This window comes from Cryptosporidium bovis (assembly GCF_009768925.1).
Source record: "Cryptosporidium bovis isolate 45015 chromosome Unknown contig_5, whole genome shotgun sequence".
Classification (NCBI taxonomy): Eukaryota; Apicomplexa; class Conoidasida; order Eucoccidiorida; family Cryptosporidiidae; genus Cryptosporidium; species Cryptosporidium bovis.
In genome coordinates, this window is record NW_027125048.1 from 156,646 (window position 1) to 170,855 (window position 14,210).

Below are 14,210 nucleotides of genomic sequence, written 5' to 3' on the forward strand. Positions count from 1 at the left end.
TCTCTTATATTAGATGATAAGGGTAAAGAAAAAAATACTAACAGTTAATAATCGTAGTTATCAAATCCTCTGCAATCATTGTAACTGCCATTGTTACCCACATTATTTCCTGTGTGAGTCGTAGAATAGTCGTCGTAGTAACTATATCTGTCTTGGGGAGTGGAATCACTATATTGTGGGAGGTGTTGCAATTTATTGAAAACTTTATTCCAAAATTCACTTTCTGTAAATGAGCACTGAGATTGTCTTTTGATAAATTCTGCTATTGTACTATTAAAGACGTCTATTTTTTCAGAGAAGAAATGTGGCATTTCGTGAATGACAAGTACCACTCTTCCTGCAGACAGGAGGGTCCTCAGTGCAGACTGATCTTCTCTGTACCTTTCTAGTTTTGAAAGATTAGACTCTGAAGTGAATGAACCCTCACGAGATTTTGAAGTAAACAATGAAAATCCACTTACAATTCCTTTAGCTGCTGAGCTTACAACACTTGTAATGGTATTATTATTAGAGTTTGATAAGGAATTAGATCTGTATTCATTTACGTTAGCCTCATCACCACCAAAACTTGAGTTGTTAGGGTTCAGAAGACATTGCATCTTCTCCAAAGTTTGTACAGCTTCAATCATGCATTCAGTGTCATTCATTTCTCTTGTAATAATTCCGTGTAACATATCGTAATGTTTCTGAGCTGAGGAAGAATTCATATTATATAAATTCATGAATATTGTTGACAAATCAAGTCTTGAATTAGTTCCATTATCTAAACAAATATTGTGGAAAAGCGATGGAATTTCTTTAAATGAGTGATGAATTCGATTATAAGAACAAGTTATTGTATTCAAATGCTCACTTAATTGTTCCAGTTTCGCAAAGTGAGATTCCAAACGACTTGAAAATTCTGAAATTGGGCTTGTATCAACTTTGGGAACTGAAAATCGATTTGAAGGCCTACCGAATCCATGATTGCTAGTATTGTCTGTTGATAAAACACTGTCAAAACTACTGAAATACTGTGTCACAATATCAAATAAAGGACGATTTGATTCCTCTTTTTTCAATGTCTCCATCCCACTGTCACTTCTATTTAACCACGTTCTTACTAGCTCCGAAGATACAAGATAATTTCTATTGAAAATCCGTCTTAAAAACTCTTCTAGATAACGCCTTCTAAATTCAATAAAATCTTTTTCAAACCTGCCAACTTTCTTTTTCTTTGGTATAGGTGGAATGAAAACACCAGGAAATTGCATAACTAGAGTAGATCTTAACCATTCAAAATCGCTATATCTTTTTCTAGTGGAAAAATTATGTCCATCTGGAGTAACCCCCGAAACTAAATAAACTGTATATTTTCCCAAACCCATTGACTTATTTTCTGGATCAGTTACATTCACTTGGTAGTTATATTTCTTTGGTTCTATACCCCAATCAGAGATGATGTAATTATTAACTTGGTCATTTTCACGATAATTATCGGTGTTATCAGTTTTTGCACTTTCAGGTGACATATTCAAATTAACACATTACAATATTGGCATTCAAAACTCTAAAAGAGGTTCAACGTTTATATGACCTATTATTTTCCTAAACAGTGTGTAAAAGTGCAAAAATATGGATCGTAATTAAAGTTTGAATCAAATGTACAATTCCAACAATCTATAATCCATATTAAACTCAAAGTTATACCCCTCATTTAATAAAGAAACGCAGGCGCCATGGTTTTCTTTATTAACTATTTTATATAGAATATTGATACAAGAGGGTGATAAACACTATGATGTGTATTGAAAATTTGTAAAATTCTGGTTGAAATCAAAGTATTGTGAAACATACATGTAGGAGCATTTATGGAAAAGTTATGTACATATTAGAAAAAAGTTTCATAAAATCTAAACTTTAGACTAGACTTTGGTAGCTGATAAAAATAAGATGACATATGGTTAGTTTCGAATTTTATTTAAATAATTACTCCATTCTACTGTAATTTTTTAATTATTCTGTATAATTTAAAGAAATTTAGTACCATGCAAAAAAAGGAGCCGCCTAAAATGCATGCAATAAACGCTATTTTAAAAATAGACCTTGGCTCTAGTTTAAATAATTTGTCGATTAATTGCATTGAATTGTAACAGTAATTCTAAAAAGTGGATTTATTAAGTAGTTTATTTTTGAAGTATTAATCCTATAGATTTTTCCTAATTTTCACAGGGAATATAAAGGATAGAGGCAAAAAAAACGAATTATTCAACTAAATGAAGCATAAACAAAATTTTATATTTAAAATTTGGCGATAATACTAAATTTCTTGTAAATGTTCTGGTTAGAAATAATCCTAAAAAAATGCTCAGCAAAGGAATTGCAATATTAATTTTAGCTGTTATATATTTAGCAAATGTAAATTGCGATTTACCTATTCATGTTACGACATCAGATATAGTTGGAAAGTGGAGGTTTGATTATACATCTCAATTAGATTACTGGATTGATGGTTGTGGCTCTGGAATACCGAATAAAAACACACAAAATTTACAACCAAGTTTATCAGATTACAATAAATGGTTGAGAGAGAGAAATGACGGTGAATTGAATTCAAAAACTCTTATCCTTACAGATCTTCTTTTAAGTAGCAGTGAAATCACAAATAAAAACTTGATTTTCCCTGGGAGAGATGATTGGACCTACTTGGTGGTTAAGGATGCGAATACTGGCGAAGTGGTTGGAAGATGGACCATGGTTTATGACGAAGGGTTCGAGGTTACAACAAATGACATGATTATTTTCGGTTTTATGAAATATAATTTATTAAGAGATGAGGATTGCAATGCGCATGATGGTGACAATGAAAACTCAAGTGGAGAAACACTTTGTTATGAAACAGATCCGACGACATTTCAAATTGGTTGGTACTATATGGGTAGTTCCAATAAAAGAGGATGTATAAATGGAATTAAAGAGGAATCACTTTATGGAAACAATATTATTGATTTGGTAAGAAATAGAGTAGAAATTCCAATAAGAAGAGCAGTTGAAAATAGTATAAAAAATTTATCAAACTCGCTTCATGATTTTGCAAATAAACACAACAGCAACAACTTAAAGAATTGGAGAGCGAGAAGTAACTTCAGTGTAACAGATATAGCATTTTCTCACCATCCATTTTACATGAATTATGTTGATTCAAGAAAAATCCATTTTACAAGAATGGCTGCGACAGAGAGATCGGCATTTATTGAAGTAGCGAGTAATAGTTACAGAGAAAATGGTAGTTATTCATTCAATATATCAGATTCAATTTTTGCATGCAATATAAACCGTATTGAAAGTAATGATGACCTTCCAAAATCATTTTCCGTTGGTGATCCATTTACTAGTGATGATTTTAATGAGTATCCATATAATCAGGGAAACTGTGGCTCCTGCTATGCTGTTTCATCTGTTTACATACTTGCAAAAAGAACAGAAATAATGCTTAATAAATTAACTAATGGAAAGTCAAAATTTGAACAAGTTAATCTTTCATCACAATCAGTACTCTCTTGTTCTCCATTTAATCAAGGCTGTGAAGGTGGATACCCATTTCTTGTTGGAAAACAAGCAGAAGAAGTTGGAATACCAATCGATAGTTGCATGACCTACTACGCTGATTCAAATCAAGAATGTAACTTTAATCCATTTATTTCGGCAAATACAGATGATCGTTTATATTGTGGCAAAGATGAAAGAATGTACGCAGAGAATTATGGGTATGTAGGCGGATGTTATGAATGCAGTGATGAAAAGAAGATGATGAGAGAAATATACGACTATGGGCCAATTGCAGTTGCATTACATATTGGAACTTCATTACTTGTATACGAAAATGGTATTTATGACTCTGTTCCAGACGATCACAAGAAGTACTGTGATATCCCAAATAAACAGTTAAATGGATGGGAGTATACAAACCATGCCATCTCAATTGTTGGGTGGGGTGAGGAAAATGGAATTCCATACTGGATTATTCGAAATTCATGGGGTAGCAATTGGGGAAACAGAGGGTATGCAAAAATAAGAAGAGGAAAAAACATTGGCGGAATTGAGAATCAAGCAGTATTTATTGATCCCAGTTTTTCAAAAGGCTTAGGTCTTACATTACTAAGTAAGTATGTAAATAACGAAAGCAACGAGACAAACATAGAAACCGAGGAAATACAATTGAGTGAGCAGGGATCTCAGAAAGCAAACTACACTATTGGAAATGACATTTAATGATTAATAGTACTATAGAATATATTTCTTTGTAATAAATAAATACCTTATACTTGTTTTCTATTTTTTGCATCTTCAACAAATTTTTTTCGGCGGCTAATTTTTTAATTTAATGTTTTTGTTTTTTTCTTGATAAAGCTGGTAATAGATAAAATATTTTAGATTTAGCAGTTAATAGTTTAATAGAAACCTGGAAAATTATTTTTGACTTCACAATGAGTGAGACATTACAGGAGTACGGTATAAACAGAAAATCAATGGGTAAAACGTCAATTTCTCCACTTGTTAGTGAGAATAGTAAGGAAATAGTATTGTTAACTCAGGAAATGTCGAATATCTTTGAGAACATAGATGAAGAGAACAATATATTGAATAAGATGGTGAACGAGATACTAGATCTTGAAAAGTTTATAACCCTCACACGGGAAAAATTGGGCTTAATAATCAAAGGTAAGTTTTTTTACTTTTTTCCGGTAAAATTGTTACACTTTATTTAGAGATAAAGTCTACGGAGGATAGTTATATAAAAGAACTTGAAAATATTAGAAACAATAAGACAAATTTATCAGAAAATGATAGAATTTCAATTGTTGAAGAAAATAATAAATGTGCAATAATAACTTCTAGATGCGAGGAAATAGAGAAAGAATTATCAAATATCCACGATAAATATGCATTATTACTTGAGAAAAAAAAACAATTACTGAAGTCTATGAAAAATTCAGAGGAAATATTGCAAGCTAAGAAGAAAATGTACCAAAGTATCTCAATGATATCTTGGTCATTAATTTCAGATTCATTTATACAGGGACACTTCATTCCTGTGAATTCTCCAATAAGAACAGAGTCTTTCCAGCTTGAAATAGGAGAACATAGTAAGTTCCCATTAATTTATTGTATAACTTATCCTGATTCTATTTTCATTTGTTAGGAAAAGTATCAAATGCTGAATACTTATGGTCAGAAATAGAGAAGTTCTAAGTCAAAAATTTTAAAATAACAATTAATGGCACTATTATATCTAATTAATCACTGGGAAATCAATGCACTTTTCTATGTATTTCCCTGGATAGAACAACTCAAGGAAGAACCAAATAAAATAATCTATAACTGCTATAAGTACAAAAACCTTCCCAATGACGCTACCGGTGTTTGAAATACGTAACAGTCTTTCCTTTATCCCTATTAACTCCACCTTATTTGAGTTTTTATAGACCTCTTCTGTTCTTTTTGCAATATCGTGCCAGGAATACATGGCAGATATTTTTTTATGAGATGTATTTGGATCGAATTTTCCTTCCCTAATAATTCCTATAGCTATTTTAAGTTCATTTACCATATTTGAAATTGATGGATTTGAGAGTCTTAAGATTTCTTCCGGAAGGATCTCCGGAATCCCACCTACATTTGAGGAAACAACAAGTAATCCACAGGATGCTGCTTCTATGATACTAATTCCAAACGCCTCTGTAAGAGAAGTGTTTAGAAAAATGTGTCCTCTTTGCAAAACTCGGCAAACTTTAGCACAAGGAACCGAACCAAGCAATTCGACGCGATTAGAAAGGTTGTATTTCATGCACATCTCGTGTAAAAGATGCTTTTTAGGTCCATCTCCACCAACAATAAATCTTACATTTGGATCACTGTTACATATTCTGGGTATTATCTCAACTAACAAGTCCACACCCTTTCTATACGTCATTCTGCAAATGGAAACAACTATAACTTCATTATTTATTGGGGACTTATAATTTGGATTTGGAAGAAAATCATTACTATCTATAGCATTCGGTATAACATAAACGTTATTTGGCGATACAAGAGACCTATAGATCAGATTTTTTTTATTAGTGTGTGAAACACATATTATATTGTCAATGCATGATAAAGATATTCTGAAGAAGTTATTTACATGAATTGAATCATAATTAGAAAGTCCAAATAAAGAATGGTCTGTAAATACCACTCTATAACCCATAGTTACTGCATGGAACAAGCATTCTAATGCTAACATTGAAACAGATTGATGCCCATGAACTATATCAATCTGCTCTCTTATAAGAATTTGTCTAAACAACGGAAACAATGTGAAAAGAGACGGATAAATTACATTATCGTAAATTGTTTTATATGGAAGATAATAAACTTTCAGGCCTATACCCATGTATCTAACACCATATCTGTCATTTCTACTGTGTGTAACCACTATAACCTTGTATCCTCTTAACATTAAGCATTGCGATAATTCATATATGTGCATTTCTACTCCACCAAGTCCCGGATAAAAAAAATCAGATACCATACAAATGTTAGGTAAGTTATTTTTTTTTGAATCGTGCCTGAAACCATAATCAAATTCCATAAAATTCCTTGGCTGTGTTTCAATATTCATTTTTGTATTGAATACAAAATTAGAAACAAATATATCTTTAAAAGTCTGTTTACTACAAAAAGAAAGGCATAATATATTTTAAAGTTTAACCAATTACTTATATTTTAAGCGAAAAATAGTAAAATTTAACTTGAAAAAAGTTATATTTAGATTTTTTCAAGTTTCGCCCGTGCCATTTCAATTCTATTAACTAAATCTATTTTGGCTCCAACTGATAAGTTGTATCCCCACATTAAAAAAAAAAGTCAAGATCAAGAGAAAAGAAAAAAACAAGCAAATTAAAATATATACATTTTAAGTAATAACGATAAACATGGTAATAGTTCATCAATTATAGCTGCGACACGTCTAATTTATATTCAAGAAATCTAGAGCTTGATAGTTATATTGTTTTTCTTTATATCTATGGGTACAACAGAAGTTGAAGTTAAATAAGTATTGATTGTTAGAGAATTGTGTATGAAAATCATTTAAAGATTAAACTTACTGGACAATTTATTTAATCTTCTCTGAGCCTTTTTATCGAGTTTGACATTCTTTTTCTTAACCTTAATTATGTCCATTATAACATCACGACTTCTGGAATCTCCTCCCGAATCATGCTCAATTTTTCTGGACTTATTCGCTACTTTAGACTCCTTTTTCATGTTATTATTCCTCTCTACCTCCTTCAGCCATTCATTGTACTGTCTCTTCCTACCCTTATTGTTTTTTCTAGCCATTTATGCTACCACGCACAATATGGCCTAAAATATCAAAAATTTTACTTAGATAAAAGGTTAAAGGACAATTAAAAATAGTTTAATATAAATACTAGACAAAAGAACAATAGGTCAAAATATATAAATCTATTGTCGCGATTAGAAGGGAGAAAAAAAAAAAAATCAAAAAGAAATTAAAAAAGACCGCCGTGTTTCCCTTAAAAGTAATTTACTCATTTACGATTAATGTAAAATCAAGTTACCATAAAACTTATAATCAAACAATATTATATAAATCACACAATTATTTTAAATAATGTTGTATGAATGTTTATATTTACACACAATTTATTTTTGAATACCTATTTTTAGCCCATGTTTAGCATGTTCACAGTCTTAATACTGCTGAAATAACAGGCGGCAAAAAAGGTGCACAGTGGTTCTCCTATGTACAAATTGACAAGTTATTAGTACTTCCTATGAAAGGGAGATTTATTCGAGGCAATTACTGGAACCAGAAGAAGTGAAAGCCTCACAGCTGTTGTATTCTCTTGAAAATTAAGAGTATTAATTTTTTTGATTTGTGTCACTTATACCAAATAACAGGAATATTCCTTGTTTTTTTTAAGTATATTGTTCATTGAGAGTAACAAAAAATTGGTTTCCTTGTGAGATTGTATAAATAAAGTAAATATGCCATCTAGTCACGAAAACAATACTGGCACAAAATTAAGACCAGTTGTGGACTTTGGCGATGACAGATGGGTATCACTATCTACAGCGGAATATAAAAAGACACTCCTAAGTAAAAATCAAAGCTACAGTGAAATCGAAGATGAATTGGAAAGCGAGCAGGATTATGAGGAACATGATGAATATGAGTATCATGAAGAAGACGAAAATCAAGATATTACAGAAGAAAGTGATGAGGAAGAGGAAGATGAGGAAGAAGATGAATATCACAATGATAACAACAAATTAAATAATAATGGGGTTTCTATTTATCCAGATATGATCAAATATCACTTCAAGGAAGCATTCAGTATAAATGAGGGAGTTGAAGCAAGGGAATTTGGTTTCAATGATGAAGAAGAGGAAGATATAGAGAATGAAATTATTGATGAGGGTGAAATAACAAAATATCAGAATATTGAAGAAGAAAACACCCCTGATGAATTGATAAATCCATGGAATGTTGATGATATAAACGAAAATGTTGAGGTCAGGTATATCGAAGGAAAAGGTAGATGTTTGTTTGCAAAGAAATGTTTCAATCCAGGTGATATTATATTTGCAGAATCTCCAATATTGGTAGTTACTCCAGAAATATCCCCAGAATTATCCGAATTTCTTGAAGATATGAATTCAAAAGAGACATTTACTTTACCACCTCTTTGGCATGTTGCGGCTCTTTGTAGCTTAACGATGTTGGATGAAGATGAGAAAGCAGCGTGCCTAGACAAGTGGGTTCCAGATATAAATGCAGAACCCAGCTATGATGTTCACAGAATAATAGAAAGTACAGGTATAGACGTTGATCCATATTTATACGAAAGAATCTTAAATGCTTGGAGATTTAATTCATTTTACCACACTTCGAACAATGGTATTGTTTTATATAACATTATAAGTATGATGGCACATAATTGTGGTGCAAGTTGTTGTTGGCATTATGGTGTAGATAATACATTTGTATTAAGAGCAAAAACTCGTCTGGAGGTTGGAGATGAAATAACAATATCTTATATTTCAGATGATGACTTGTTTAAATGTTCAAAAACGCGTAGAGAATTGTTGAGTAACTGGTTATTTTATTGCCAATGTGATAGATGCAATAATGTCAATGACTTATCAAGAGGACTTAAATGCGCTTCTTGTGGTGTTGGAAGTATGTTCTTCAAAGAAGATATTGATGGAAAAACATCATCAAGTAAGTGTACTGTTTGTAGATCTCAGCCTGATCAAGAGATAATAGATAGTTATACTGATCTTGAAGCACAATATATTGCTAGATTAGAAGATACAGATAAAAGCGATATTGATGATATTGAAGCAGTATATTTAGAAGCACAAAAAGTATTTTCTCAACATTGGATAATGTATGAACTGGATACAATGCTTTTTGAGGCATATAAAGAATCAAAGCAATATAAATTGGCACTATCTGCCTTGTACAGCAGACTTAATTTTGTGAGGAGTGTCCTACCAGATTGTACGTACACTCTTGCCTGGATTACGGAAGAGCTTGGGGATATTTTGAGTATTTTACAGGAGGAGCATGATATTGGTTCGAAGACGAATCATGAAATCGCGGCAATACAGAGGTATTATTACGATACATGGTGTTATCTTACTATTTTGACGGGTCCAAACCATAATTTCACGATTGCTGCCAAAAACAAATATGAATCAATTTCTGGTTAAAATTGTTATATAATACTTAAATTACTTGGAAATATTAATGTTATTTTCTATAAAATGAACTTGCTTGTTATTACAATCCGTTCTCTAAATGGAAATACTTAGTTTTTGACTCACTAAAGAGTTTTTTATTTACGTTTTTTTTTTTTTTTTTGTAGAAAGCTCTTCAAATTGAAAGTAATCACTATATCAATCATTAGTTTATATTATATAGTATATATTTTATTGTATTACTATCTATTGATTAACTTAAATAAATTGTTATGCGAATAAGAGAAATGCCTTAATCTAATAATCAGTGGGGTCATTTGGCGGCAATGGCCCAAGGGTACCATATTTTTATTACAGAGAAAGAACATCGCAAACTTCAAGCTTATTATTCGTAATAATATAGCTATATACTGAAATATATTGAATTGGAATGAATAAAAACGATAATGCCCCAAAAACGAATAGTACTTCGTGCTGTATTATTAATGAAGACTTGGAGAATGATATAAGGAGAAAAAATGGTTTTCAAAAGCCATTAATTGCATTACAAATAATGATATGGATTGTATTCGGTGCGAATATGTTTCTTTATTTTGTATTCATTGTCACATCACTCAGCTTTACATTAGCAATCTTATCGGGAATATTGTGCTCATTACTTGGAATAGTTGTTTTTATCTATGGTTGGAAAGTGACTTCAATAGATCCCGGTTATACAGAGGATGAGTCAAAAATACTTTCAATGAATATAGAACTTAACGAATGTAAGGTATGCCATTCAATATTTGAAGACAGCAGTAAACATTGTAAAATTTGTAACAAATGTGTTCCACGTTATGATCATCATTGCAAATGGCTAAATACATGTATTGGTGAAAAAAATTACAGATATTTTTTTTTATTGTTGTTTTTCGTATCATTTCTCCTACTGTTTATAATAGTAACAACTATAACTACTGTATTGCTTCAAACAATTTATAATGATGCTTCCCTATACTGGACTTCAAGATTAAACTTTTGGTCTCCTGGTGTATTTTATATTATTGGAATTGTTATTGTAATTTTTGACTTACCACTACTAGTTCTTAATGGTCATTTGTTCATTTTACACTGTTATCTGGTTTTTAAAGGTGTAACAACATATGAATACCTTACAAAAATTGTAATTGAGGAAGACGAAACAAGCAGACCAGAAGTTGGTAAATGTAACAGTTGCAGTGCAGAAAGTTTTTGTCATAAACTCGTTTCCACAGTAGACTGGATAATTGCTGACAGAAAAAAGATAAACGAGAAAAAAATGAGATTGAAAGACGGAAAGGTTAATATCAGTAGAAAAGATACAAATTCACATAATTCCAGGAAAGAAATAGAACTATCAACTGAGAATTACATAGATTTTGAGGAAAAATCTATTTCACCTGCGAGAGGTTCAGTTGGCGAGATTTAATACAGAATTAAACATAATTACTTATATAAAATTTATAAACGCAATAAGTTGTTTACTTATTAGTTCTTGTCTCACTCCATCACCTATATGAAGGACAAATGAATCTTAGAACGAAATTAGCAGCATTCATGTATTCATTTGTTAAGTATTTCTTTGTAGTAGATGTTCTCCTTATAAACGGGTACTTAAGTATACTTTTTATTGTATTTATATTTTTATTGACATTATCCTCTATCAATGATTCATCGTTTAAATATTCATACAAGTAGTTCTTAACGTAGCGCTCTATACTCGCTCCCAAACACTCTTTCGCAATTAATAATGCCGAAATTGCCTGACATAAAGGTGAGTATTTTAGTGTTTGAATATCGTATAAACATATTTCCAGGATATAACAACCAATATAATACTCTAACACTTTGTTTATTCCATTACCACTTTTTTTATTTAAGGTATTTATTATGAGTGCAGAACTATTTGTTCTAATGGGACAATTATCCTGAAACATTCTCATATTTTTAGGTATTTTGTCAGTTCGAATCGTACTCCCTACTTCAAAGTTAATATCTTGAGATTGAATACAGTATTTTTTTATTTCACTTATCTCACTTCCGACGATTTCCTTAAGATAACTCTCAATTAATATTCCCATTAGATGTTGTAAAAATAAAAGTGGTGATACGGGATTCAGTCTAAAAGAAAGTTGGGAAATAATGTATTTTTCCAAGTCTATAATCTTTGTGATATCTATTTGCAGTTTTTTGCAAACCTCTTTACTTTTCATATCTACAACCCGTTCCATTTTTACAGCTAAATAAAAACATGTGTAACTCAAATATTTAATTCTCTCAGCAGTTGTTTTCTTAAATAGTCTTTTTTCCCTAAATATTATGTTATCCATGAAGTTGACTGTGTTAAACAATATCTCTTCTTTTATTTGGTATTTCCAAATAAAATCTGAGAACTCTTCTATTAATTCCATTCTCAAATCTAACAATGATTTACCATCTTCTAGTTCTTTTTTATAATACCTTCTATAAAAACAACAAATATTATGAGAATTGTACTCTTTTTGTTTCAATACTATATGGTTAATTATCATTCTTCCAATATCTATTTCTTTACCTAAAAATTCTTCCTTTATTTCAACCTTCTCTGGCTTATTAATTTCCTCCAGAACCTCATGTTCATAGCCATACTTATATAATTTGTCATTTATTTCATCATTGTAATTATGAATCCTATTATTTGAATCTGTCATATTAAAAATAAAGTCACTTATTGAATCATATATTTGTTCTTTATTGTCAACTACAATATCTCCCAGTTCTTCAATTAACTTGTAAACATCATCCTCATTATTATCATTAATTTACAATTCAACAACATTTATACCAATAAAACGAACAATTTTGTAGTTATAACCTGAAAATTTTAAATTAGAGCAATTTTTTCAATACATGTAATTTTACATTGCATGCCAATATGTCACTACCGGCAGACTGCTAATTAAAGTAACATGAATAAAATTTAACAAGTTAATTCAGAATTTAAATAAAAATCTCAGTATAAAATAGAAATGTTAGTCTAATTTTCATCTATATCTTGAATTCCGTTCTTGGAAATCTAAACCAGTGTTAAAACATTATTATTAATTAATTTTAGAACTTACCTTGAAAAATGCACTATCCCCATTACTATTGGTTGCGAAGATAGAGAATGATTGATCATTCCCCACATCTATTTCTCCTTTTGGCCTCAACAACAGCCTGTCGCAAATTAGAGAATTCCAAGATAGGCCTAGTGATGGTTCTAAATTCACACCAGACAACTTTTTATTGTTGATTGAATTATCACCTCTATTTTCGAAATATCTGGTAGTCATATGGTTCGTCACAATCACTGATAATGTGTACTTTTTTGACATATCTTCAAGTTGTTTGGCTATTTTCTGTTGCATCTTGAGTTTATATGGTTGATTTTCTATTAAAAAAATCAATATTAATAGTCGATATTAATAATTATGTAAATAATAAACAACCAACCTAAATTACATATTCTTATAAGCATGCTAATAGAATCAATTATTATGATACCAATATTGTTGTCCCTGCAAATCTAATATATATTTATATTCATATTACCAGGTGTACTAAAAAAAACTTACATTTGGAAGAGTGGACATTAAATTAATTAGTTCTTCCATATCAAAAATTCTTATATATTTTACATTTTTTAGTAGATCATTAGTAGTTATATTTGTGTCACCGTCTCTGCTTTTAATATAATTTATAGTGCTTTTAGAAATTTCCTTTAACCTAGTTGTACTAAAATTTCCTTCTGTATCTAAAAAAGATAAATTCGTTTCCAACTACTTAATTAAATGATAAAATTACCTATGTAAATTGCATTTAAACCTGGGCCTCCAATATTTTTAGGAATTTGAATGTTTAATGAAAGTTGTTTGCAAAGTTGTGTTTTCCCAGTTCCCGGTACTCCACATAATTCTAATATTCCTTTGCCTATTATTACACCTCCACCTAGGAAAAAATGACAAAATATGGAGCGCATAATTTAAAACTTACTTAGTATATTATCTAATTTTTTTGAGGATGTCTTGATTCTATTTGAAGATGTGACCTCGTGCTTAAATAATTCCAATGCAGATACTCCCTTAATCATTATTTCCAATGCACACACAATATTAGCTTTTTTGTAGGAATAACAACTGATATATAGATTTCTAACACATTAGCTAACAAATCCCATACCTTCAGGTATTAAATTTAAATTTCATTCTAGTAAATAAACTAAAGTTGAGAAAATGCAAAATTAATTGGCGCGCCGTTGTGGCGGTTTGTAATCATTTTTTTCCTTAAAACCTTCTACATTAACTGCTAAAAAAATTTTGGAGAAAACCTTGACTTGTAACTCAGCTCAAAACAATTACTGTGTTGTTTGTACACTGTTCATATTTTGTTAATTTTATATAAAATTTAGAGAAATA

At 30.5% G+C, this 14,210-nt stretch overlaps 7 protein-coding genes across 7 annotated transcripts; 4 read left to right on the forward strand and 3 right to left on the reverse strand.

Annotated features, from left to right (window-relative positions):
- Positions 1 to 44: 44 nt before the first annotated feature.
- On the reverse strand, positions 45 to 1,511 carry FG379_003053 (uncharacterized protein; the record flags this gene model as incomplete). The annotated part of the gene is made up of 1 exon (XM_067328683.1): positions 45 to 1,511. The coding sequence occupies one exon, from the start codon at positions 1,509 to 1,511 to the stop codon at positions 45 to 47; it is 1,467 nt and encodes a 488-aa protein (XP_067182265.1).
- Positions 1,512 to 2,343: 832 nt separating this feature from the next.
- On the forward strand, positions 2,344 to 4,251 carry FG379_003054 (preprocathepsin c precursor; the record flags this gene model as incomplete). The annotated part of the gene is made up of 1 exon (XM_067328684.1): positions 2,344 to 4,251. The coding sequence occupies one exon, from the start codon at positions 2,344 to 2,346 to the stop codon at positions 4,249 to 4,251; it is 1,908 nt and encodes a 635-aa protein (XP_067182266.1).
- Positions 4,252 to 4,466: 215 nt separating this feature from the next.
- Positions 4,467 to 5,232, forward strand: FG379_003055 (uncharacterized protein; the record flags this gene model as incomplete). Its single annotated transcript, XM_067328685.1, has 3 exons — positions 4,467 to 4,701; positions 4,749 to 5,126; positions 5,183 to 5,232. The coding sequence occupies 3 exons, from the start codon at positions 4,467 to 4,469 to the stop codon at positions 5,230 to 5,232; spliced, it is 663 nt and encodes a 220-aa protein (XP_067182267.1).
- A 40-nt stretch (positions 5,233 to 5,272) lies between these two features.
- On the reverse strand, positions 5,273 to 6,643 carry FG379_003057 (PIG-A like N-acetylglucosaminyl-phosphatidylinositol biosynthetic; the record flags this gene model as incomplete). The annotated part of the gene is made up of 1 exon (XM_067328687.1): positions 5,273 to 6,643. One exon carries the CDS (start codon positions 6,641 to 6,643, stop codon positions 5,273 to 5,275), a length of 1,371 nt encoding a protein of 456 aa, XP_067182269.1.
- Positions 6,644 to 8,037: 1,394 nt separating this feature from the next.
- On the forward strand, positions 8,038 to 9,768 carry FG379_003058 (SET domain; the record flags this gene model as incomplete). The annotated part of the gene is made up of 1 exon (XM_067328688.1): positions 8,038 to 9,768. One exon carries the CDS (start codon positions 8,038 to 8,040, stop codon positions 9,766 to 9,768), a length of 1,731 nt encoding a protein of 576 aa, XP_067182270.1.
- Positions 9,769 to 10,186: 418 nt separating this feature from the next.
- Positions 10,187 to 11,203, forward strand: FG379_003059 (uncharacterized protein; the record flags this gene model as incomplete). The annotated part of the gene is made up of 1 exon (XM_067328689.1): positions 10,187 to 11,203. The coding sequence occupies one exon, from the start codon at positions 10,187 to 10,189 to the stop codon at positions 11,201 to 11,203; it is 1,017 nt and encodes a 338-aa protein (XP_067182271.1).
- Positions 11,204 to 11,282: 79 nt separating this feature from the next.
- Positions 11,283 to 13,885, reverse strand: FG379_003060 (uncharacterized protein; the record flags this gene model as incomplete). Its single annotated transcript, XM_067328690.1, has 6 exons — positions 11,283 to 12,557; positions 12,876 to 13,186; positions 13,249 to 13,321; positions 13,371 to 13,549; positions 13,600 to 13,743; positions 13,789 to 13,885. The coding sequence occupies 6 exons, from the start codon at positions 13,883 to 13,885 to the stop codon at positions 11,283 to 11,285; spliced, it is 2,079 nt and encodes a 692-aa protein (XP_067182272.1).
- Between the last annotated feature and the right edge of the window lie 325 nt (positions 13,886 to 14,210).